Source organism: Sus scrofa, chromosome X (genome assembly GCF_054392235.1).
Source record: "Sus scrofa isolate SSC_HxYL_T2T_F1_AM1 chromosome X, Sscrofa_HxYL_maternal_Yorkshire_Landrace_v2.0, whole genome shotgun sequence".
Taxonomy (NCBI): domain Eukaryota; kingdom Metazoa; phylum Chordata; class Mammalia; order Artiodactyla; family Suidae; genus Sus; species Sus scrofa.
Window position 1 is genome coordinate 42,667,294 of NC_139401.1, and position 24,146 is coordinate 42,691,439.

The 24,146-nt window shown below is 43.7% G+C and overlaps 1 protein-coding gene across 2 annotated transcripts in view; it reads right to left on the bottom strand.

Annotated features, from left to right (window-relative positions):
* The window catches only part of MAOB (monoamine oxidase B), a 119,954-nt gene that overhangs the window by 19,977 nt on the left and 75,831 nt on the right, over positions 1 to 24,146 (bottom strand). For both annotated transcript variants that reach the window (XM_085006370.1, NM_001001864.1), the window contains 4 exon segments: positions 10,897 to 11,001; positions 9,746 to 9,837; positions 3,716 to 3,857; positions 1,506 to 1,655 (listed from right to left, as the gene is read on the bottom strand). In XM_085006370.1, the coding sequence (XP_084862496.1) occupies positions 1,506 to 1,655; positions 3,716 to 3,857; positions 9,746 to 9,837; positions 10,897 to 11,001 (489 nt within the window).

The window sequence follows — 24,146 nt, forward strand, 5'->3', positions numbered from 1 at the left end:
AGAGATTTCAAAACCAATATTATGGTTACTATCCGTTGGGGGAGGGAACAATTGGGAGGGTGGGAACAACATATGCGCACTACTGTATAAAATAGAGGAGGAGGATTAATGAGAACCCACTGGATAACGCAGGGAAATCTACTCAATAGTTTGTAATAACCTACATGGGGGAAAAAATGGATATATTTATATGTATGACTGATTGACTTTGCTATACATTCAAAACTAATACAACATTGTTAAGACAACTATACTTCAATAAAATTGAATTAAAAAAAATAAAACCGAGGAGTTCCCGTCATGTCGCAGCAGAAACGAATCCAACTAGGAACCACGAGGTTGCGGGTTCGATCCCTGGCCTCACTCAGTGGGTTCAGGATCCGGCGTTGCTGTGGCTCTGGCGTAGGTCGGTGGCTATAGCTCCGATTCGACCCCTAGCCTGGGAACCTCCACATGCTGTGGGTGCAGCCCTCAAAAGCCAAAAAAAAAAAAAAAAAAAAAAAAAAAAAAAATGGAAGGAAGGAAGAAAAGGAAGATTTTCAAAAATAAAACCTTTCAAATACAGGAAAAAAAATAAAATTGCACAACTAATCATCCTACCCCACCTGGCGGTACACCCCCTCCACTTCCCTGCTTGGCTTTTTCCACAATATTTATCACTAACTGGCCTAAGTCTGTTTTTCGACTCTCTATTTGATTACAACTTTTCTCCTTCACTAGAATCTAAGCCACATGGAGGCAGAGAGAATTTAATCTGTTTTGTTCACTGCTATGTTCCCAACTCCCAGAATAATGCCAGGCACATAGGAGGCACTTGATATTTATCAAATAAATACATTCTTTGGTTTTCTAATTATGTAGGAACCCAATACAGACGGTGATAAGATGTTTTTTATAAATCTTCCCCACCCTCCTTTACACGCAGAAATATTTTGGTTCTTTCCGAAAGGATAGAGGTAGCTTTTTCACTTTTTTCTTTATTAGAGTGTAGTTGATTTACAGTGTCGTGTCAACTTCTGTTGTACAGAATAGTGACCCAGTCATACGTATATATACATTCTTTTTCTCATATTTTTTTTTCTCTTTTTTTTTTAAGGGCTGCACCCGCGGCATATGGAGGTTCCCAGGCTAGGAATCCAATCAGAGCTACAGCTGCTGGCCTGCGCCACAGCCACAGCAACTCAGGATCTGAGCAGCATCTCTGACCTACACCATAGCTCATGGCAATGCTGGATCCTGAACCCACTGATCGAGGCCGGGGATCGAACCCGCAACCTCATGGTTTCTAGTCGGATTCGTTTCTGCTGAGCCACGACAGGAACTCCTCTTTTTCTCGTATTGTCTTCCATCATGGTCTACCCCAAGAGATTGGATCTAGTTCCCCGGCTTTTTCACGTTTGGCAAAGGCATCATCTATGAAGTCTGGAATAGTCTTGGCTGTATTTAAGGTCTGCTTCATCTTTGGGACGCTGGCCTCTTCCCCCTGGTTTAAAGCTCTTGGTTACCTCGTACACCTCGTGGTTTAGGGTCTCCACGAGGACATTTTCTCCTGTCTGGTCAATGTGGACCACAGGCCTCTCCAGCTTCACTCGGTCTCCAAGGAGGTCCTTTATCCGCTCGGTCACTTGACCAGATCCGCCCACAAATTTCCTCTCCTGCAAAGAAAAAAAGGACTCAAGAGGTGGGTAGGAAATAAAAGAATGGATAGAAATTGCTCCGTTGCTGGTTTTCCTCATCTATCTTTACTGGGAGAGGTAGGCAGTGTCATTTTGCTCTTGTGAACAGTAGGCGGCACTGTTGTTGGCTAACTAGTGCTTGCTGGCTTTCAATGAAATGACAGGTTTTCTAATAGTCACCTTCCAGGCTAAATCCCGTGGACCCCCAGGCCCCAAAGTCAGCCGGACATCTTCGGCCTGACCCCCATGTCCCACCTGCCTGGCCACTACCCTGGCTCTCTGACCTCCCTGCAACCTTTGATTGAGTTGCTGGGCCACCACTTGCCTGGGGACACCTAGGCTTATTTCCCCCTTTGTCGCTACCCAGGCTCAGAACCTGGCTGATCCACTCACCCCTCAACGCCGGGGCCAGCCTAGTCCTTGTTACAGGCTGTCTGTCTCACGCCAGGGCCAGGTATCTGCTGTTTCTGTGGCCACCAAGGTCATTTCACCTCACTCCACCTACCTATCCAGAGCCCTGCTAAAGCTTCCAAATGTTCTGCATGATTGTGCATACAGCGGAGCCGACGGCCTCCTTCTCAATTTTCAGTTCAGTTGATTTTTACTTTTTTAAATTAATTATTATTTTTTTTTAGGGCTGCACCTGCGACATATGGGGGTTCCCAGGCTAGGGGTCAACTCGGAGCTATAGCTGCTGACCTACACCACAGCAAATCAGGATCCGAGCTGTGTCTGCAATCTACACCAGATCCTTAACCCACTGAGCGAGGCCAGGGATCGAACCTGCGTCTTCATGGATACTAGTCGGGTTCATTACTGCTGAGCCATTTTTAAAAAGACTATTTCAAACAGTTCTAGGAAGAGGAAGGTCATGGAGAAGGTGAGAGAGAAGGGAGGGGCAGAAGGAGGGGGATGAGGAGGAGGAGGGGGAGGAAGAGGAGGGAGAGGAAAGGAGAATGACTATCAAGCGGGTTATCTAAGAATTCTAACCCATTTCCTACTGTGCCTAGGACAGTGCCTTATACAAGGCTAGGGCTCAGGAAATAGATAACGAATGAATGAATTCCAAGTGGTGTGGGTTTTAAATTGAAAATACATTTTTTTTTTCCTTTTTCAGCCACTCCCACAGCACATGGAAGTTCCCGGGCCAGGGACTAAATCCAAGCCAGAGCTGCGACCTATGCCACAGCTGCAGCAACACTGGATCCTTAACCCACTGTGCCAGGCCAGGAATCAAACTGGTGCTTCCACAGAGACAAGCCGGATCATTAACCCGCTGTGCCATAGTGGGAACTCCCTGAAAATGCACTTCTGACTTTCTCTGTTGAGCTTTCTGAGAAGTTGTGTTCATCAGATGGTCTCTTACAAACTTACCAAATAATAATTGGGTGTCTATCCAAAGGGAAAGGTGCAAAAATGCATAAAAAGAGACAAGCTTAATCTTTTTTTCTTCTTTTTTTTCTTTTTTGCTCTTTCTAGGGCCGTTCCTGCGGCACATGGAATTCCCAGGCTAGGAGGTCTAATCAGAGCTGTAGCCACCAGCCCACACCAGAGTCACAGCAACGCGGGATCTGAGCCGCGTCTGCGACCTACACCACAGCTCATGGCAACGCCAGATCCTTAACCCATTTAGCAAGGGCAGGAATCAAACCCGAAACCTCATGGTTCCTCGGACTCATTAACCACTGAGCCACGATGGGAACTCTGAGACAAGCCTAATCTTAAAATTACCTTGGCCACTGGGCTGTCACATTGGGTTCCATTTTTTTTTTCTTTTTTTTTTTTTTTTGGAGGTTCCCAGGCTAGGGGTCAAATCAGAGCTTCAGCTGCTGGCCTATACCACAGCAGGATCTGAGCCACATCTGTGACCTACACCACAGCTCACAGCAACACAGGATCTTTGACCCACTGAGCAAGGCCAGGGATCGAACCCACAGCCTGCCTCCCACTTTCTCCCTTCATGATCGAAGGATGATGCCCATCTTTCATTTAGGCAGTTGGTGCTTTTCTTCTGGAACAGCAGGGGTATGAATGGGTACCTGCCCTCCGTTAGTTGTTGAGATGATCCTGGTGGTGCCTCCACACTGCTTCACATACCACAGGAACCAGAGAGCAGAGACCTCATGGGTCTCCGCGGTGACACACAGGTTCACAAAAAGGGTGGCCAGCTGCTTCGAAGATCTGCTCAGGAAGAAACAAGAGCAAAATTGGCAAATACAGGTGAACACCTTCTTCATTCTCTGGGAATTTATTCAAGCAATAAACTTACTTGGCAAAGTGGAGCACAAGTGCGCAAGTTGCCAAAAATTGTCACTAGAATCTAATATGAAACACGGCATCAGAGATTTGGAGAATATGAGATTTATTTTCCCCTTAATCCAAATACCTGACTCAGAATCAGCTTGTATTGAATATCCGTGCTATCGTGATTGGTCCCCAGACACCTGCTACTCTTCTAGTCATCCCCATCTCAGTAAAAGGCATCACCATGCACCTACTTGCTGAGGTCAACACTCTAGAAATCAACCTTAATTTCTCCCTTTCCTAACGCTCCCCCCACCCAATCCATCAGGAAGTCCTGCTGTCTCTCACCACATCACTCCACCTTCATCACTGCCAATTTGGCATCAGCTCTTGCCAGGATCATTGCAATGATTTCCTCTAGACTAGTCGCTTTGGTTCTACTTGTCCTCCCGGTAGCTACGTATTGCACTTGAAGCCAAAAGCTTTTTATTGGCCTCCCCTCCGTGATGTTCTTTCTAAAGAACAAACCAAGTTATGTCATTCCCTCACTTGAAACTCTCCAGGGGCATCCTATCAAAACCAGAATAAGAGTCAGCTCTTTTACCATGGCCTCCAAAGCCCTAAGTGATCTAGCCCTGGCCCAGCTTCTCCATCTCATCCTGTACCTTCTCTACTTATTCTGATACCTGCTCAGAAAGATGAACTTTTATATGGCTATGAAAATGAGCACCAGCTCCCACATTCCTGGCACCCTGGAAGTCTCTATTATTTTACCATAGTGTAATATCTTTAAAACTCTGTCTTAAATTATCCTAATTATTGGTTTATGATGTTTTTTGGCGGTCTCCCCCCCCTCCCCAGAATAACAACCAATGAGATAGGGAGCTTAGATTAACTTGCTTGTTCACCATAGTGTCCTCGTTAATAAAATAGTGTCTGGCACATAGTTAGCGCTTAATAAATTACTTGTTAGATGACTGAATGAATAAATGGTTGATGAGCAATAGCAACTAAATTTGATAAATTAATTTCAATATTAATTTCTTAATATCAAGAAATATCAACTTATGTTTATTTATTTGGCCCTGCCTGTGACATATGAAAGTTCCCAGGCCAGGGATTGAACCTGTGCCACAGCAGTGACCCAAGTCACAGCAGTGGCGTCACCAGATCATTAACCACCGGGCCACCAGGGAACTCCTAAACATTATTTTTAAATGATCCATAATGCACAAAGAATATGCTGGGTACTGTACCAAGCACAGAACTAGTCACAGTTAGCTATTCAGTTAATTCACTACCTAATGGAAGACCTACCTCATGCAATTCCAACAACTCAGTGAAATCTAACAGATCCTAAAATTCATGCATAGTAAAGTGGATTCTGGGGTATCTTTAATTAGGATCAATCCCTCCTTTTGACTTTGACATAAAGTTTAATCTGGTTAGATATGAGGCAGAATTTGCCACCTGGTAAGGCTGACAATGGGTGGCATAAATAATAGTGTCTTCCATTTATTGAGCTCTTTCATATTTCATGTTTTTTTAAACCCATTGTCTTAGTAATTTGTCATAAAAATAAGTTATTATTTTTCCCCAGTTTGCAAGCCCAAAAACTGAGTCTCAGGGAGATTAATAATATGTAGCATACAGCTCACTAAATGGTACAACTTCAAGCCAGATCATACTTGATTCAACTCCCATGCTTTTATTTTTTTTAAAAAATAAAAATTTGTTTTGGTCTTTTGTCCTTTTAGGGCCACACCCATGGCATATGGAGGTTCCCAGGCTAGGGGCCAAATCGGAGCTGTAGCCGCTGGCCTATGTCACAGCCACAGCAACTCGGGATCCGAACCGTGTCTGTGACCTACACCACAGTTCACGGCAACGCGGGATCCTTCACCCACTGAGCGAGGCCAGGGATCGAACCCGCAACCTCATGGTTCCTAGTCAGGTTCGTTTCTGCTGCACCATGACAGGAACTCCAACTCTCATGCTTTTCATACTTCAAAGTGCTTTAGTTTTTTTTTTTCCATTTTCTAAAGTTTTATTGAAGCAGAGTTGATTTACGAGGTTGTGATCATTTCTGCTGGACATCAAAGTGATTCCATGACATATGCACCCACATCCATTCGGTTTCAGATTCTTTTCCCACATAGATGATCACAGAACATTGGGCAGAGTTCCTTGCGCTCTACAGCAGGTCCCCGTTGGCCAGTCATTCCCTATCTTAATATATGCAATATATATATGCAAGATACATCACTGCATATGCCAGTCCCAAACCCCCAGTCCATCCCTCTGCCCCCTCCATCTGTCCGCTTTGGTCACCATAGGTTACAATTAACCAGCTGACAACCTTGAAGGTACAGCTACTTACCAAGGACACCCCTCTGGTGTACTCCAGTGGAAGTTGTAGAATCACACTAACACACATACCAGTTACTTGTGACAATGGCTGCAACCATCCCCCCCCCCCACCCCGGCCCCCGGGTAGCACTTTTGGGACAATCCCCATTAAGCCTGCACATAGTGTCACAGACATGTCAGTTCTGTAAGATTCCTCCTGATAACTGAAGGGATAGAAATTGCTGACTCATGCATTCTTTGCAGAGGCATTTTTGGCATGTATCTCAAGCAAATATCCAAGCATTGGTTTAAAATACCACTTCAAAGTGAAAACATCCTTTGCTATTTCCTGATGTCCTGTTTCCTATGTTCTTTATTTTTTAGGTGAATGTGGATGGCGTGAGGTAAAGGGCGTAATAAATAACTAAACCTAATGTGGCCCCAGGTAGACAGCCAATAGCAAACATAAAAATAGGGCAGTGATTCCAGCCGTTACTGTTGTCAATTTGGTGAGAGCGGAATAACCCTGGTTTGAAATCATGGGAGATCTAAAAGTAATTCTCTCTGGAGGGCCAGGCCACTCCTAATTGTTTATTTCATTTACTCTGGGAGCTTCAGTGAGAAAAGAAATGAGAAGAACACTATCAGAGGGATGGAAGGTCAAGGAAGCTAATGCAACAACATTTTTGTGTTCTTTGCCCCACAGACTTTTAAAAAGATAAATGTTATTATGTGTGCTACTTGAAAAATATATACATATTCTATAAAGTGTGGAAAATTCATCAAATAAAAGGGAGAGAGAATGAGTGTCTTCCATATTTCTGTACCCCCTCCTGCCAAAGATAATCACTAGACTCATTTTGTGCATTTTCTCTAGTTATAGGTTGTAAAAAGTGTATTTACAAAGGTGTGACCACATCGCAAATTTATGTATGTATGTATGTATGTATGTATGTACTTATTTATTTTTTGTCTTTTTAGGGCACAGCATATGGAGGTTCCCAGGCTAGGGGTCCAATCGGAGCTGCAGGTGCCGGTCTACACCACAGCCACAGCAATGCCAGATCCGAGCCGAGTCTGCGACCTACACCACAGTTCAGGGCAACACTGGATCCTTAACCTACTGAGCGAGGCCAGGGGTCGAACCTGCAACCTCATAGTTCCTAGTCGGATTCATTTCCACTGTGCCACGATTGGAACTCCCAACACATCGCAAATTTAATGTGTGTTTCTGAAAAGCACTTTATACATGATAATAACAAAGAGTCATCAACGTTAGTTTTTGAATATACGATTGTGCTTTAGTTTGAATCATGATAGGTTGGATATTTCGGACCTTTCAAACCAGGAAATGATAGCATGTTTATCTTGCTTAGGAAAGTTAAAAAATTACCTCGTGCTTATATACTCCTAACATCTCAGAATACTTTATTTTGTCAGCCAACAATCTAGACTATTCACTCAGGGGAGGACTAGGCCAAGGACTATAGCAGAAGAAGTCAGATCTCCATGAGACCAAAGTCCTGTCTTCAATAAGCTTCAAAGCTCTCTGGGGAGAGAAGATCTAAGTGCATTTATTAAAAGGTTTTTATAACAGATGTTATAAAATGAATGCATATAATGAAAAACCCACGGTATTTTGAAAATCTCATGTATAAAATTTAGAAGTAAATATTGCAATGTTTTACAAACATCTAAGTTGTGTATTACTAACTACATTCTCGAAATAAGTGATGAAAAGCATCAGGCAAGTGTTGAAGAGGATGTGATTAATAGTAGGCCGTGATTTCGTGACAATAAAAGGGTTTCACTCCTCCAAACGTGCTTGCTTTCAGAGGCTGAAGCCATAGGAGAAGCACGTGTTTATCGTAGAGTATTTTATAATAATAACAATAACGATGAAAAACTGGAGGTAGCCAAAATGTGCAAGGATAATAGCTAAACACATTTTGGTATTCACTTTCCATGGAATATTCCGCAACCATCAAATAGGTTTGATAAAGAATTTTAATGCTGTGGATAAATGTTTGCATGGTAATATTAAATGTTAAAAAAACATTCTGATGGATGTCCGTTGCCTGCAGTGCACACACAATTTCCTTCATAGAAATGAGATCATAGTTCACACCATACATACTTGATGACGGCCTGCTTTTCTATGTGTTTAATAATATCATTTTTGCAAGTCATTATGTATTCTTCTACAGCATGGTTTTAAAAGATTTTAGAATATTCCAGTTTTCAGATGCACCATAATTCATTTAACCCATCTTCTATTATGGGACATTTAGATTGTCCTTTTAAAGATAATGCTTTCATATTCTGTAATAACCTATAAAGGAAAAGAATCTGAAAAAGAATGGATATATGTATAACTGAATCACTCTGCGGGACACCTGAAACCAACACAACAAACACTGTAAATCAACTATGATAGAAAAGAAACTCTAAAAAGAAATAAAAATCACGTTTGACTCTCCCTCTCTCTCTCTCCCTTTCTCCCTCTCTGTATAATTTTCTCCCTCTCTTTTTTTTCTCTCTCCTCCTTTAAGGGAAATTCTAAGAAGTTAAATTTCTATATTAAGAAGCACATGCATGTTTATGTCATTTGGATATTTCCCTATCTTAGATTCAGCTATCCCTAAACACTTTTTACTATTAGTTGCCAGTGCTCCAATTTCCCTCCTCAATGTCTAGAGAATGGAGACTCCAACCCCAAAGCCAATCATATTTCCAACTAATGCTGTTGAGCATGGGTGAACAGTCTCGTTGCAATTCCACTTTCTTCCTTTGCGTACCACGAATTCACCATGTGCTTGAGATGGAACTCTTCTAATCTTCTCCTTTTCCCCTGCTGTCCAAGGGCTGTGAGGTCTCTCCATGTTGTCTGACTCTATAGCATCCACAATTTCTAAGTTCCCAACTCTGCCAACTGTAATGTAATGCGTGCCTCTTGAATGCTTTCTTTCAATGCTATGTGTTTCTCTCTAATGGGAAGCAGTCCAGTTATACTTGTTGCCTGGACAGTTGTGAATTATGCAGAGAATGCCTCTAAAAGCTCCTCTTCAAAGCCTTGAAGAGTTGCACTCCATCCCGTAGGCGTTTCAAATGCATGTACTGATGTACTATCTCCAGACCTGACCACTAACGAGGACCCAAGCATCCCTATATCAACAACCTGATAAATGAGATCTTTAAGCCGATGGCCTTTAAGCTGTTCTAAGTAAAGGAGGTGGCACATTCCTGGTCTGTCCTGAGGACTTTATAGGGTAATACCACCTCTGTGATGCCAAACCATTCCAAAGAAGTAGGTATGATGTACAGATATCTTTAGGGAAGGGCACGGTTCTAATATCTTTCAGCATTCCACTTGGCCAAATGGTGTGGTTTTTAGACACAAAGCAGCTACCTGTCTTGCAGCTAAATACAACTGGAAAAGGTCACGGTCAATGCCTGATCCTAATGGCGAGTCTTACTCAGTCCAGCAGAGCTTGTCCAACAGCTCCTTCATTGTCATCTGGTCCCACTGTTCTGCAAGGGGCGCCTTCCATGGGGCATCACTGGGAATCTACATCCAGATGACAATTCCGAGGAGAAAAAACAAATGGAATTTCCCTTGGTAAGTAACAATTTCAAAAGTATTAATAACTCTAACTCAAAGAAGGACAATTCAAGGTTTCCAACCCCTCCCAACCAATAGTGGATTTTACTGCACAGTCAATGTTATCTGCGTAGCTTTCCTATTCAGACAATCCATATGTAATTTATGCCACTGATCCCTGTACCATAAACGGAGGCTATGTTGTAACTGGGTGTGTTTCCAAATACCAACTACTAAGTTGCTCATTAAGAGAGAACAATTCAGACATTCAGCTCCTTAATGAGGGTCAGGCAGCTTCACCAAACCATGTCCAAGTTGGACTTGCAGGTCAAGCTAAGTGAGCTTTACTTGGGAGCTGCAGGTTTGAGCATGATGGTGACTCCAAGACCCAGAGGTCTTATTTGCTATGTCCTGAGGATTTTCTAAACTAGAAACATCATCCCAGGAAGGCCGAATGAGGTAAGCTCTTGCCCGCTCTCATTAGCAATATGCAAATAGAAGCCTGTTGGACATCTCGTTCTTTAAGATGTTAGAACTAAGTTCATCATTATAAAATAAAATAAAATAAAATAAAATAAAATAAAATAAAATATAAGTTCATTCATTCATCTCACAAATCTTTGCTGAGAGGCACTATATACTACACAGCATGCTAGGCGTGCATGACGTGTCACCTTCTTTCTTTGAAGGACTAAACAACGTTTTTTTTTTTTTTTTGGTCTTTTTGTCTTTTCTAGGGCCGCACCCGCGGCATATGGGGGTTCCCAGGCTAGGGGTCGAATTGGAGCTGTAGCTGCCGGCCTACACCACAGCCACAGCCACGCCAGATCTGAGCCACGTCTGTGACCTACACCACAGCTCACGGCAACACCGGATCCTTCACCCACTGAGCAAGGCCAGGGATCGAACCCACAACCTCATGCTTCCTAGTCGGATTCGTTAACTACTGAGCCACGAGGGGAATTCCAGGACTAAAGTTCTTATGCAGAATACAGACGTAGTCAAATAAGCTTTAGGAAGCTTTACCTCTCGTCCCATGTCATCCACCGTCCTCCAAAGGTTGTTAAGATCTAGGAAGGTAATCGGATTCCTCACAGGTGGTAATGGGCCCCTGAAGGGGTAGGATTTGCCCTGTGAGATACAAGACATTTTTAAAAGGAAATATTTACAACAATGGAAAAGTAGTTAAATATGCCACGTTATTCAATATCTGCAGGCAAGAGTTCCCGCAGTGGCCGATCCTTAGATCAGGCATTGCTGCAGCTGTGACGTGGGTCGCGGCTGTGGCCTGGATGGCATCCCTGGCCCAGGAACTTCCATATGCTGCAGGTGTGGCCGAAAAGGGAAAAAAATAAAACACCTGCAAGCGAAATCATGTTAAGGGTGTGTGATGCATACTCAAGTGTTTTGGTTCCTTGTGTCCTCAGAACCCAACTTAACGTGTTAGCATGAAGAGTTCCGGCAAAATTCTGTTACCTAAATAAATTTGGTGCCACACCAAGCACAAGAGAAAAATTTCTCTCTGAAATTGGAACCCTTACCATGTTGCATGTACATGCCAGTACAGAAGTGGGGTTACTTCACGTCATCTCATTTGCCTAGGATACTTGCAAATATCTCACAGCGAGGAGACCCTGTCGGCCTAGAAGGTCAGAAAATGACAACTCGAAATACTATATGAGATAGAAGGGGAGGACAAACCAATGACAGGAATGCAAGCATCTGCAGGAAGGGCCACAGAACAGGAGCCAGCCAGCTTTCCGAAGGCATCAGATGTGCTAGGGCCATACAGGAGTTCCCAGGAATCAACAAGGACAAAGGAGAAAGACAAGACAAGCTCAAGGCTCCTCTGGAGACATGTCTGTACTATGTGCTTCTCTCAGAAGGGCAGGGACATCTTGACACAGAGATAAGGGCACATACTTTTCCAAAGATTACTAATATGGCCGCCTCTAAGTCATCTCTGGGAGGCTTAACTTGTTGACGGCAGTTCAGGACATGCACAAAAACCACTCTAGATCCATCAGACAATCTGAGTCCAAGGTCAGGATGTGCATTCTGACAGCGTCTTGCCAGCCAATTGGATTAACTCCAGGTTCACAGTCAACTACAATCTCACCATCCCTCTCAGTCATTCAGCAAAGATTCATCTCATACTGATTCTGCAGGTACAGAAACTGGAGCTGTAAGATGAAACCAGATTTCATGTTTGTTCTTCTATTAATTCTGTGATCACACAGCTCTTCTCACTCCAACAAGGCCCTAAGGTTCTCAGGGAAGAGTTATAACAGGCTTATTTTTTTCTTTTTGTATTAGTCAAGGTTCTCCAGAGAAGCAGACCTAATAGGGTGTGTATACATGTGTGTGTGTGTGTATGCACGTGTATTTGTGCTTGGATACACAGATAGATAGATAGATAGATAGATAGATAGATAGATAGATAGATAGATAGATAGATAGGGGTGGGTTAGTGAGAGGGAGATTAATTTTAGGGAATTAGCTCAGACAGTTGTAAGTCCAAAATCTACCGGGTAGGTTGGCTAGCTGGAGATCCAGGGAAGAGTTGCAGTTCAAGTCCAAAGGCCATCTGCTAACAGAATTCTGTCTACCTTGGTGTTTTTCTATTAAAGGCCTTCAACTGATTGAATGAGGCCCACTCACATTATGGAGGGTAATTTGCTTTATTCAAAGTCTGCTCATTTAGGAGTTCCCTGGTGGCTCAGAGGGTTAGGGATATGGCATTGCTACTGCTGTGGTGTGGGTCTGATTCCTGGCCTGGGAAATTACACATGCCATGGGCAGAGCCAAAAAAAAAAAAAAAAAAGACAAAAAAGTCTACTAATTTGAATGTTAATTTCATCTAAAAAAATACCTTCACAGAAGCATCTAGAATAGCGTTTGATCAAATATCTGGCCAAGCTGACACATAAAATTAACTAATACACTTCTACCACTATTTGCAATAGCCAAGACATGGAAACAACCTAAACGTCTATCAACAGATGAGTGGATGAAGAAGATGTGGTACATATACCAATGGAATAGTACTCAGCCATAAAAAATAAGGAAATGTTGCCAGTTGCAGCAACATGGATATAACTCTACTAAATGAAGTATGATAGAGAAGGACAAATGTCATATTATATCACTTCCATGTGGAATCTAAAATATGGCACAAATGAACCTACCTACAAAACAGAAACAGACTAACAGACATAGAGAACAAACTTGTGGTTGCCAAGGGGAGGAGGAGACAGTGGGATGGATGGGGAGTTTGGGGTTAGTAGATGCAAACTATTACATTTAGAAAGAATAAACAAAATGGTCCTACTGTATAGCACTATATCCAATCCCCTGGGACAGACCATGGTGGAAAATAATATTTAAAAAAGAATGTATATGTATATATGACTGGGTCACTTTGCTGTATAGCAGAAGTGACTCAACACTGTAAATCAACTCTAATAGAAAAAATTTTAAAAAAGAAAGTGAATTTATAAGATTAGGGAAAGCTTCTGATACACTCAGGAAAGAACTATCCTTAGATCCATAAAAATCTCAAGTCTTCAAGTTTGGGGAATAAGTAGCAGAGGGAGGGAATGTCTACATTTATTTGACAATGGAATTCCCATTGCAGTTCAGCGGAAATGAATCTGACTAGCATCCATGAGGATGAAGGTTGGATCCCTGGCCTCACTCCGTGGGTTAAGGATCCGGCGTTGCCGTGAGCTATGGTGTAGGCTGCAGACGCAGCTGGGATCCTGCATTGCTGTGGCTATGGTGTAGGCCAGGAGCTACAGCTCTGATTCGACCTCTAGCCTGGGAACCTCCATATGCCACGGGTGTGGCCCTAAAAAGACAGGACCAAAGGTACTGTGAGTTTTGTGCCTCAGATTTGGCTATTGTAGAATCCTCTGAAGAAATCACAAGAAGACATCAGCACCCAGCTCAGGGTGCTCCCAAGTTACAAAGTCTAATTACATATAACTTTTTTTTTTTTTGGCCTTTTTAGGGCCACACTGTCACATATGGAGGTTCCCAGGCCAGGGGTCAAATCAGAGCTGCACCTGCTGGCCTACACCACAGCCACAGCAATGCGGGATCCGAGCCATGTTTATGACCACAGCTCAAGGCAACACCGGATCCTTAACCCACTGAGCAAGGCCAGGGATTGAACTAGCAACCTCACGGATACTAGTCTGATTTGTTTCCAGTGAGCCACAACGGGAACTCCAAATTCCTTTTTCTTTTTCTGTAGTCATTCTTTATCTACTCCCTGACTGCAATTTGGAATGACTTTTTACATTTTGAGGCTGATGCCACTGGCATTGAGCCAGTGATAGGCTACCACCTGTCAGTAGGATCAAACCCACTATGTTGGGTTCTTAACCTGCTGAGCCACTATGGGACCTCTGGCATACTCTTCTTGATTACTGCATAATATTCCACGGATAGACCAGCAATTCTCAAACTGTGATCTGAGGACCCCCAATGAATTCCTAAAAATACATTCGGAAAGTCAGAGGGTCTCCTTTTTCCAATCATGGGGGAAGGCAGATTTTCTTTATATATTTCAACCAAAAAAAGAAAAATATGGCAGCAGACTGAATGTCATCGCAGGTATGAAATCCAGCTGTCTGTCCTCAAGCTGGATGGGAAAGAGAGATGCAAAAATGTAAATCAATGCCATTCATCCATGGGTTTGTTTTAGAAACTATTTTTTCATAAAAAATAGGTTAACTTCTAACGGGTTATTATTGTTATTTTAGGTGAATTAATAGACATTAAAGAGTCTCCACTTCCATCCTAATATAGTAAATACAAGTGGAGACAGTCTCTTGGGTCAAAGCTACTTGAGGTTCCCAATAATTTTCAAAACTGTAAAAATCCGAGAAGGGCTAGAACAGAACCACAGGAGAAGGGATGAAAGATGGCTTTTTAAAAAAATTTTATTTTTTTTGGCTGTGCCCTCGGCATGCAAAAGTTTCCTGGCCAGGGAAAGAACCCACGTCACAGCAGGGACCTGAGCCACAGCAGGGACAACACTGGATCCTTAACTGCTAGGCCACCAGGGAACTTCAGGATGGCTTTCAAAAGGTCAAAGAGCGGATTCAAAGGAGCTCTGAAACTTGACAGCTGTGTGACTCCAGGCAAGCTGCTCACCATTTGTGTTCTCTTATCTTTAGACTTGGAATAATGGCACCCACCTCACAGGGGTGGTGGAAAAATTAACCAAAATCATACACAGCGAACCAGATGAACTCACTAAATGGATGTTGCTGCCCGTTCTGGGATCATGATGAATATCCCATCGTTTATACAACCACCTCTAACTCATCAATCCATGTCCACATTTTTGATTAATCTCCTCTGGGTAAATTCCTGGAATCAGAATTCCGGGCATGAAGATTTATGTTGGACTTTTTAAAGTGGACTTGCTGAAAACCAGCAACCATCTCAATTCGCACAGAGCCTTACTGTGTAGCCTGTGAGCCTCGGCAGGCTCAGTAAAAGCATCTGACATCTGCCTTCTCAATCCCTGCCCACGACGAGTGGGCCAGGGCTCCCAGTTGGCTTGGCAGCAGGCACATCACTCATGTCAACTTCGATGCTCCAGATATCCTGCTCTTTTCCCGACCCTTGTTCTCTGGAGGCAAAGACCCCACAGCCTGATTTCTGTGCCATCTGGGAAGCCCTTCTGCCACCTTATGCCCCAACCTCTGCAGTAGGAACAGGTGGCCTGGTCTTTCTCAGATCCAGCTTCTCGGCAGCGACCTTTCCCTCGCAGCATCTCCTCTGCCGTTCATGGGAATTTCGCCTTTCTCGCCGAGGGGAGCTGGAGCAGGCCACCCGGCCCTCGAGAAATCCATTATTTTTACAGCTACTGGCAAGGGCTATGCTTGGACCACAAACCAAATAGGGGGACCGAGCTTAACTTTTGATCTCTAGTTCCAGTTTGCAAGAAAAGAAATGTAATCTTGGGGGGGGGGGGGGGATGAGGGGAGGGAGGGCTTCTCAGGCAAAGGGCTTTCTTCCTCAGTTTCTGTGTTCTCATTTCTAAGAATCCCGGAGCCTGGCATCAACACTGTGTTCTGCCTGCCAGAACACCGCAGGGGCAAAGCTGCGGGGAAGGGCAGACAATGGCAATGTTTTTGGAACCTATCCGCAGCACTAGAGCATGGGAAGGGCCTGGGGACGGTCCATGTAGGGAGAAGATGGGGAGGATGGAGGTGGGAGTGGCTGAGAAATTTAGGCAAAGCCCTGCCAGAGTAATAATAACACATAGTAGTGACGACAGCTAAGGGCGAGCGTTACCCGCAGTTCGGGCCTCGTTCTGTACACTTGGCATGTGTTATTGACTCATCTTCACAGCCACCCTTTCCGATGGAGAAGCTGGGACAGAGGTGAAATAATTATCATCTGCTCCAGGCCTCACAATAACTAAGGGGCAGCAGGATTGAAATTCAGATATTCAAAGGCCCTAGATCATGAAATGCTCCAGCTTCTTCATTATAATTACTGAACCTCATGTGTCAGACACCTTTGTGTGTGCGGTTTTTTTTTTGTCTTTTTTAGGGCCGCACCTGAGGCATATGGAGGTTCCGAGGCTAGGGGTCGAATCAGAGCTTCAGCTGCCGGCCTACACCAGAGCCACAGCAACGCCAGGTCCGAACTGCGTCTGTGACCTACACCACAGTTCACGGCAACGCCGGATCCTTAACCCACTGAGCGAGGCCAGGGATCGAACCCACAACCTCATGGTTCCTGGTTGGATTCGTTAACCACTGAGCCACGACGGGAACGCCCAGGCTGATGGCTTGAATTTAATTATTTAATTCTTACAACAAGCCAGTGAGGAAGCTGCTAATTGTACGTTTCACGATACAAGTGAGGTCTGAAGCACAGAGAGGTTGAGTAACTTGTTCAAAGGTCACACAGCTTAGAGGCAGAATTTAACTTCAGGTTTGTGCATTCAGAGCTCTAGCTCTTACTTAGATCTCTGCTCTGTGAGCCACTCTTAGTTGGTTTAAAGAAGATCTCTGGGAGTTCTCGTCGTGGCTTAGCAATTAACGAACCCAACTAGCATCCATGAGGACTCGGGTTTGATCCTTGGCCTCGCTCTGTGGGTTAAGGATCTGGCGTTGCTGTGGCTCTGGCATAGGCAAGCAGCTACAGCTCCGATTTGACCCCTAGCCTGGGAACCTCCATATGCCCCACGGGTATGGGCCTAGAAAGACAAAAAGACCAAAAAAAGAAAAAAAACAAAAAAAAAAGGAGAAGATCTCTGGACGACCTTTAGATCCAGTAATCACCTGAGATTTTTACAAACCAGGTAGAAGCTCAAGATGGGTTCAATGACCAGTGAGATCTTTCTGTGGCTCTCCTTCCTGTTCCCAGGCAAGGATCAGTCTTTCTATGCCCAGCTCAAGAGTCACTTTCTTCAAGCCTTCCCAAAGTCACTTCATCCCCCATCAGTGCCCCAAACCTAAAGTTCACTCCATTTCGAGTCCTTACGACAGCAGCTTACACTTGCCCAGGTCATCTTTTATTTATTTATTTATTTATTTTTTTTTTTTTTTAAGGATGCGGACCTGTTTTATTTATTTATTTATTTATTTTATTACTCAAATGAATTTATCACATCTGTAGCCCAGGTCATCTTGACATTATTTTCAAAGTGTTCCACGTGGGTATCTCTTCTTTCTCCAGCTCCTTCAGGAAAAGAGTCAATCATTTTCCTCCTCCCATAATGCTTAAGAGTGATACATATTCAGGAGTTCCCATCATGGTGCAGCGGAAGCGAATCCGACTAGGAACCATGAGGTTGTGGGTTCGACCTCTGGCCTCACTCAGTGGGTTAAGGATCTGGCGTTGCTGTGAGCTGTGGTGTCGGTTTGCAGACGTGGCTCGGATCTGGCGTGGCTGTGGCTGTGGTGTAGGCTGGCAGCTACAACTCCGGTTGGACCCCTAGCCTGGGAACCTCCATATGCCTCAGGTGCAGCCCTAAAAAAGACAAAAGACAAAAAAAAAAAAGTGATACATATACAACTGGTATCACTTTTGACAAGCGGTTTGATGACTGGGTGGACAGATAAACGATTGACTGGATGAACAGGGCTCTAGTCTGAATGTTCACGCCCCTCCCCTTAAATTTCATTTGTTGAAACCTAACCCCCAGTGTGATGGCATTTGGAGGGGAAGAGCCTGGGGGAGGTGATTAGGTCATGAGGGTGGAGCCCTTGTGAATGGGATCAGTGCCCTTATGAAAGAGCTTCTGCTAAGTGAAAACACAGCAAGCAGACAGCAACGCCAAATCTGCCAATGACATTGATCTTGGACTTCCCAGCCTCCAGAACTGTGAAAAATAAATTCCTGTAGTTTATAAGTCACCCAGTCTGTGATATTTTCAGTAGCCCAAACTGACTAAGGCAAATGGTATTAAAAGAAGAAGAGGAATTCTTCAGGGTCTGAGACAGAAGTCAGATGGAATGTTTTCTAGACACAATGAAAATGAATTTCTTTTGAAACAAATTAAACTAAGTGTTTCAACTAGGAAGCTGAAATTCATCATCCTTCCCCCCAAAGACTAAATCACTATCTTGGCCCTCGTCACCATCATCACCTGCTGTAAATACACCTGGAATTGGAGGCAGGGGGCCGCCATAGGGGAGAGTTTCCAAAATTAGCCCATATATTTACCTCAAAGAATAAGAGTGTCAAGAAGGATGTAGGACCTGGACTTTGTGCTGCCTAATCCTCTGATGCTTGTGGCAGCCATTTCCATCTGTGGCACACTGCAAACCATCAGGACACATCACTGACGTCAGGGGCTGTTTCCACATTGGGGGAATGGATAAAATGGGAGGTTGGGATTGACGTATACATACTACCACATATGGAAGGGATTAATAACAAGGACCTACTAGACAGCGCAGGGGAATCTACTCAATACTCTGTAGTGATCTACATGGGAAACGAATCTGAAAAGGGATGGATGGATATAGATGTATAACTGACTCACTCTGCTGTACACCTGTAACTAACACAACCTTATAAGTCAACTATACTTATACCAATAAAATTTCTTTAAAAAAGAGGTTGTTCTACAGATGTGATAAATTCATTTGAGTAATAAAAAATTAAAAAAATAAAAAAATAAAAAAGGTTGTTTCCAAAGCAGAATAATGCCCACAGCTAAAAATCTATTTTCCTGTGCCAATTTTTTCACTCATTCAATTTGTAGACACATGTTTATTTGATCGAATTAGCATAGGCATCTAAAATAGCCCAATAAATATCAACCCTTTTTTTAGGGCATGTAATTTTGAACATTCCCAACATATTACCCAACATGCACCAGCACCAGCAAAATTTCAGAGTGCCCTGGCCTTCAATGATGTGCTTTTCAAAAATAGAGACAGCTCCCCGGCAGTGGTAACTTTCCCAAGAGAAATCTTGGCTCCAATAAAAGGCTGTACCATCATGATATTAGGGATTATAAGAAAGCCAAAAACTTGAACCAGTGGCCCTTGCCCTTCTCTAGGATAAGGGCCCTCTAGAGTCCTATAGACAACCATGTAATCTCTCCAGTAAATTCTGTACATAAAACCAGGGAGTATAACTCAAACTTATCTTGGGTCCTTTCCCAAGAGTCATGAATTTCAGGTTGAGAAAGTCTGACAGCAGTACCAAGTGTTGGTGGGATTAAGAAGCAACCATGTTGGTGCAAAGAGCATTATGTCTTTCTTTTTTATGGCTGAGTAATATTCCATCGTATATATGTACCACATCTTATTTACTTAGTCCTCTGTCGATGGACATTTAGGTTGCTTGCAAGTCTTGGCTACCGTAAATACTGCTGCAATGAACACTGGGGTGCATGCCTAGAAATTATCATATTAAGTGAAGGAAGTCAGACAAAGACAAATATCATATGAGTTCACTAGTATGTGGAATCTAAGAAAAATGATACACAAGCACTTACAAAACAAAAACAGACTCAAAGATTTAGAAACCAAAACAATGGCTACTGAAGGGGAAATGTGGACAGGGAGAGATCAATTAGGAGGTTGGGATTCACATATACACATTACTATATATAAAAATAGATAAACAACAAAGACCTACTATACAGCACAGGGAAATCGCCTCAGTATTTTGTAATAATCAATATGAGAAAAGAATTTGAAAAAGAATGGATATATATATATATATATATATATGTAAAGAATGGATACATGATTAACTTTGCTGTGCACCTGAAACTAACACAACATTGTAAGCCAACTATATGCCAATAAAATTAAAAAAAAAAAAAAAGCAACCAGAACTGACAAATCTTGCTACTGGGAGTGTGACACAGTATCACCACTTTGGAAAACTCTTTGGCAGTATCTACTAAAGACGCATATGCACACAGCTTACAACCCACTTCTAGGGAGAGGCTCAAGAAAATGTTCTACAAACCCATGCACAAGAATGTTAAACATCCATTAACAGCAGTAGGGACAAACAAATCAAGGTCTCTCCCCACAATGGAATACTATACAGCCATGATAACGAATGATCTACAGCTACCCGCAAATACAAATCTAATGCTGTGTTTACCATGTTTAGAAGCCAGAGAAGATTCATAACAAACAGTAACAATGCCAAGAGGGTAGTCCTTCTTTAATCATGTATTTGGAAGGTGTTCATGATGCATGCTTCATTTGTGAGGTCAGCTCACTGTCCCACGGTGATGAACTGAAATACCACTGAGTCTGTCTTGACCACATTTACCATGGACCATAGGGAGGCTCAGGCTAGTGGAAGAGCCGTGCGAAATAAAATCATGTTTTATGGCAAGACAAGAAAAACTGGAACATGAAGATTCTTCCCTGCCCTTTGGTCACCCCTGTCCCTGCACCGTGCACTGTGTATCTGCATTATACATGGACCAGACCTTCCCTGTCGGCAGGAATACCTCTCCAACCCTAAAGATAACATACTCCCAGCATCAATGAGACAACCCCTTAAAAGATAACATTCCTGGAGTTCCCATTGTAGCTCAGTGGGTTAAGAACCTGACATAGTGTCCATGAGGAGGCAGGTTTGATCCCTGGCCTCGTTCAGTGGGCCAAGGATCCTGCATTGCTGTGAGCTGTGGTGTAGATCACAGACGCTGCTCAGATCCAGCGTTGCTGTGGCTGTGGTGTAGGCCGGCAGCTGCAGCTCTGATTCAACCTCTAGCCTGGGAACTTCCATAAGTCAAAGGTGGGGTCATAAAAAGAAAAAAAAAAAAAAAGACAGCATTCCTTCTTGTTCTTGTAAAGGGTCACATGTCCCACCAGGATGATGCTTAGATCTGGATTATGGAAATAGTCAAGAAGACGTCATTTGACGTACAGCCCTCTGTCTCAAAAAACGTACATGACCGTGCTTTGATTTCTAACTGGCAGCACAGTTCTCAGCGCTTTCTGAGATGCTCTTCCTGGGTGATCATCCTCAAATTGGGCTCGAAAAAAATTTCCCAATGCTTTTTTAGGGGTTGAGGAGCTACAGCTGCCGGCCACAACCACAGCCACAGCAACGTGGGATCTGAGCCACGTCTGCAACCTATATCACAGCTCACGGCAGCTCCTTAAGCCACTGAGTGAGGCCAGAGATCAAACCCACATCCTCATGGATACTAGTAGGACTTGTTTCTGCTGTACCACAACGGGAACTCCCTCCAATTCTTTCTTAGATGGACTGATTAAGTTTTCATCGACCACAGGGACCAGTGTCAAACATGCTCTCTGTTAGAGGGGGGCAAGGTGCAGAGGGGAATCGTAACTGCTCCGGGAAAGGACAGATCTCACCCAACTGCATACACATACATGGATTACGATTGGAGAAGACTCCTGCATGCATTGTGAGGCCAGAAAAAGAGCTGCACACCCCAGTCCTTAAGCATTGGTGCCTTTTAGAATGATGAGGTCCTTTGCATAAAACAAATGCCTAAATTCTAGGTCATGCTTAGTAACATATGTTTTGGTAAGTCCATGCCGTGTGCATAGTACTTCTCATGTATCATTTATTTTTGGGACTGTGCCCACAGTATGTGGAAGGTCCCAGGGCAGGAACCGAACCCAAGCCACAGCAGTGACAACACCAGACACTTAACCTGCTGTGCCACCAGGAAATCCTTCATATATAATTTTTAATCCTTACAAATATTTTGTGGAATAGGTACTCTTACTAACCTTCTTCTTTTTTTTTTTTTTTTTTTTTTTTTGTCCTTTGAGGGCTGCACCCCCCGGGCATATGGAGCTTCCCAGGCTAGGGGTCGAATCGGAGCTGTAGCCACCGGCCTACACCACAGCCACAGCAAGGCGGGATCCGAGCCTCGTCTGCAACCTACACCACAGCTCACGGCAACGCCAGATCCTTGACCCGCCGAGCAAGGCCAGGGATTGAACCCACAACCTCATGGTTCCTAGTCAGATTCGTTTCCGCTGCGCCACGATGGGAACTCCACCTTCTTCTTCTTCTTCTTTTTTTTTAATGTCTGCACCTGCAGCATATGGATGCTCCCAGGCCAGGGGTTGAATGTGAGCCACAGCTGAGGCAATGCTGGATCCTTTAACCCACCCAGCCAGGCCAGGAATTGAACCTTTGCCTCCATAGCAACTGGAGTCGCTGCAGTCAGGTTCTTAACCCACTGCACCATGGCAAGGACTCCTAACCTTATTGTTTAATAATGGCGTTATTGAGATATAATTCATAGTTTATAATACTCTTTTTTACTGCGGTAAAATATACACAACATAAAATTACCATTTTAACCATCTTTAAATGTACAACTTGGTGCCATGAAGCACATCCACGATGTTGTACAGCCATTGCTACTATCCCTGCTCAGAACTTTTTCATCATCCTGAATAGAAACTTCCTATCTGTTAAATACTAACACCTCATCTCTCCCTCCCACTAGCCTCTGGTCGTCTCATTCTGCCTTCTGTCTCTATGAATTTGCCTATTCTAGGGACCTCATACAAGTGGAGTTTGCATCTTAATTATTTCACTTAGCATATTTCCCAGACTTATCCATGCTGTAACATGTCTCCGAATTTCATTCTTTTTGAAGGGTGAATAATATTCCATTGTATGGATAGACTACATTTTATTTGTTCGTTCATCCGTTGGTGGACATTTGAGTTGTTTTCACTTTTTGGCTATTAGGAAAATGCTGCACGAGTATTTGTGTATTAATCCACTTTACAGATGAGGAGACTGAGTCTTAGGATAAATAACTTTCCCAGGATCACCTGACTAATGAGAGGGGTTCAAATTCAGCCGTGCATAATGTCAAGCTGTTTCCCCAGTTCCTGCCACCCCTCGTGCAGCAGGAGAGCCAAGATCTGGATGGTCACCGGTGCACATTGATAGCTGGCACCTACATGGCCCACCTCATCACCATGACACTCTGTCCGCTTAAATATACTTGTGACTAAAGGCCCTGAGCAAGGAGTTCCCGATGTGGCATGTGGGTTAAGAAGCCGGTGCTGCCACAGCTGCAGCTCAGATTTGATCCCTGGCCCGGGAACTTACATATGCTGTGGGTGCGCCCCCCCCAAATAAATAAGAGCCCTAAGCAAAAGGTAACTATCAAATTAGAACTGACGCTGTATTTAGCTACATGATGAAGAGAATTAAGGTTGTTTTACTGACAGGCTTGGATGGGAAAAGTCTCCAGGCATCATACTTTTAAGTGCTACGAGCACTTGGACAAGTTCTTTCATTCAGTAAAAACATGCTAACCACAGAAATGAGACAGGCATCACGGGATGCTCTAAAGACACAGAAATGAAATTAGGCACAGTGCCACATTCAAGAAGCTCCAAAGTCTAGCTGGAGAGGCAGGTCCACGGAGATAGAAATATAGCACCACTGCTATAACCTGGTGCGTGGCTGGCTTCACGGAATCACCTGGCTACATGGCTGAGTATTGCAAAGCCCCTGGATGGAACCCCCGGTCTTTGGGCAAAGGGAGCTCATGGAGTGTGTGCAGTTAGCAGGATTCGTGACGGTATCTCTCTTACCCCAGACACCCCTATCCTTCTCCATGAGCCACGTGGCAAGGTCTACAAAAGCCCCAGTAAGTAAAGCTTAGTCTAGAGCTGCTAAAGGGAAGAGGCGTCTACCCAAGTGCTCAGCATGGTGGACACCACGATGAGCTTGCCCAGCTCCCCATTCAGAAGTAAGGGGAGTATTTCTTCACCTGCTAGGAGTGTTCCTGGTGATGCAGGCAC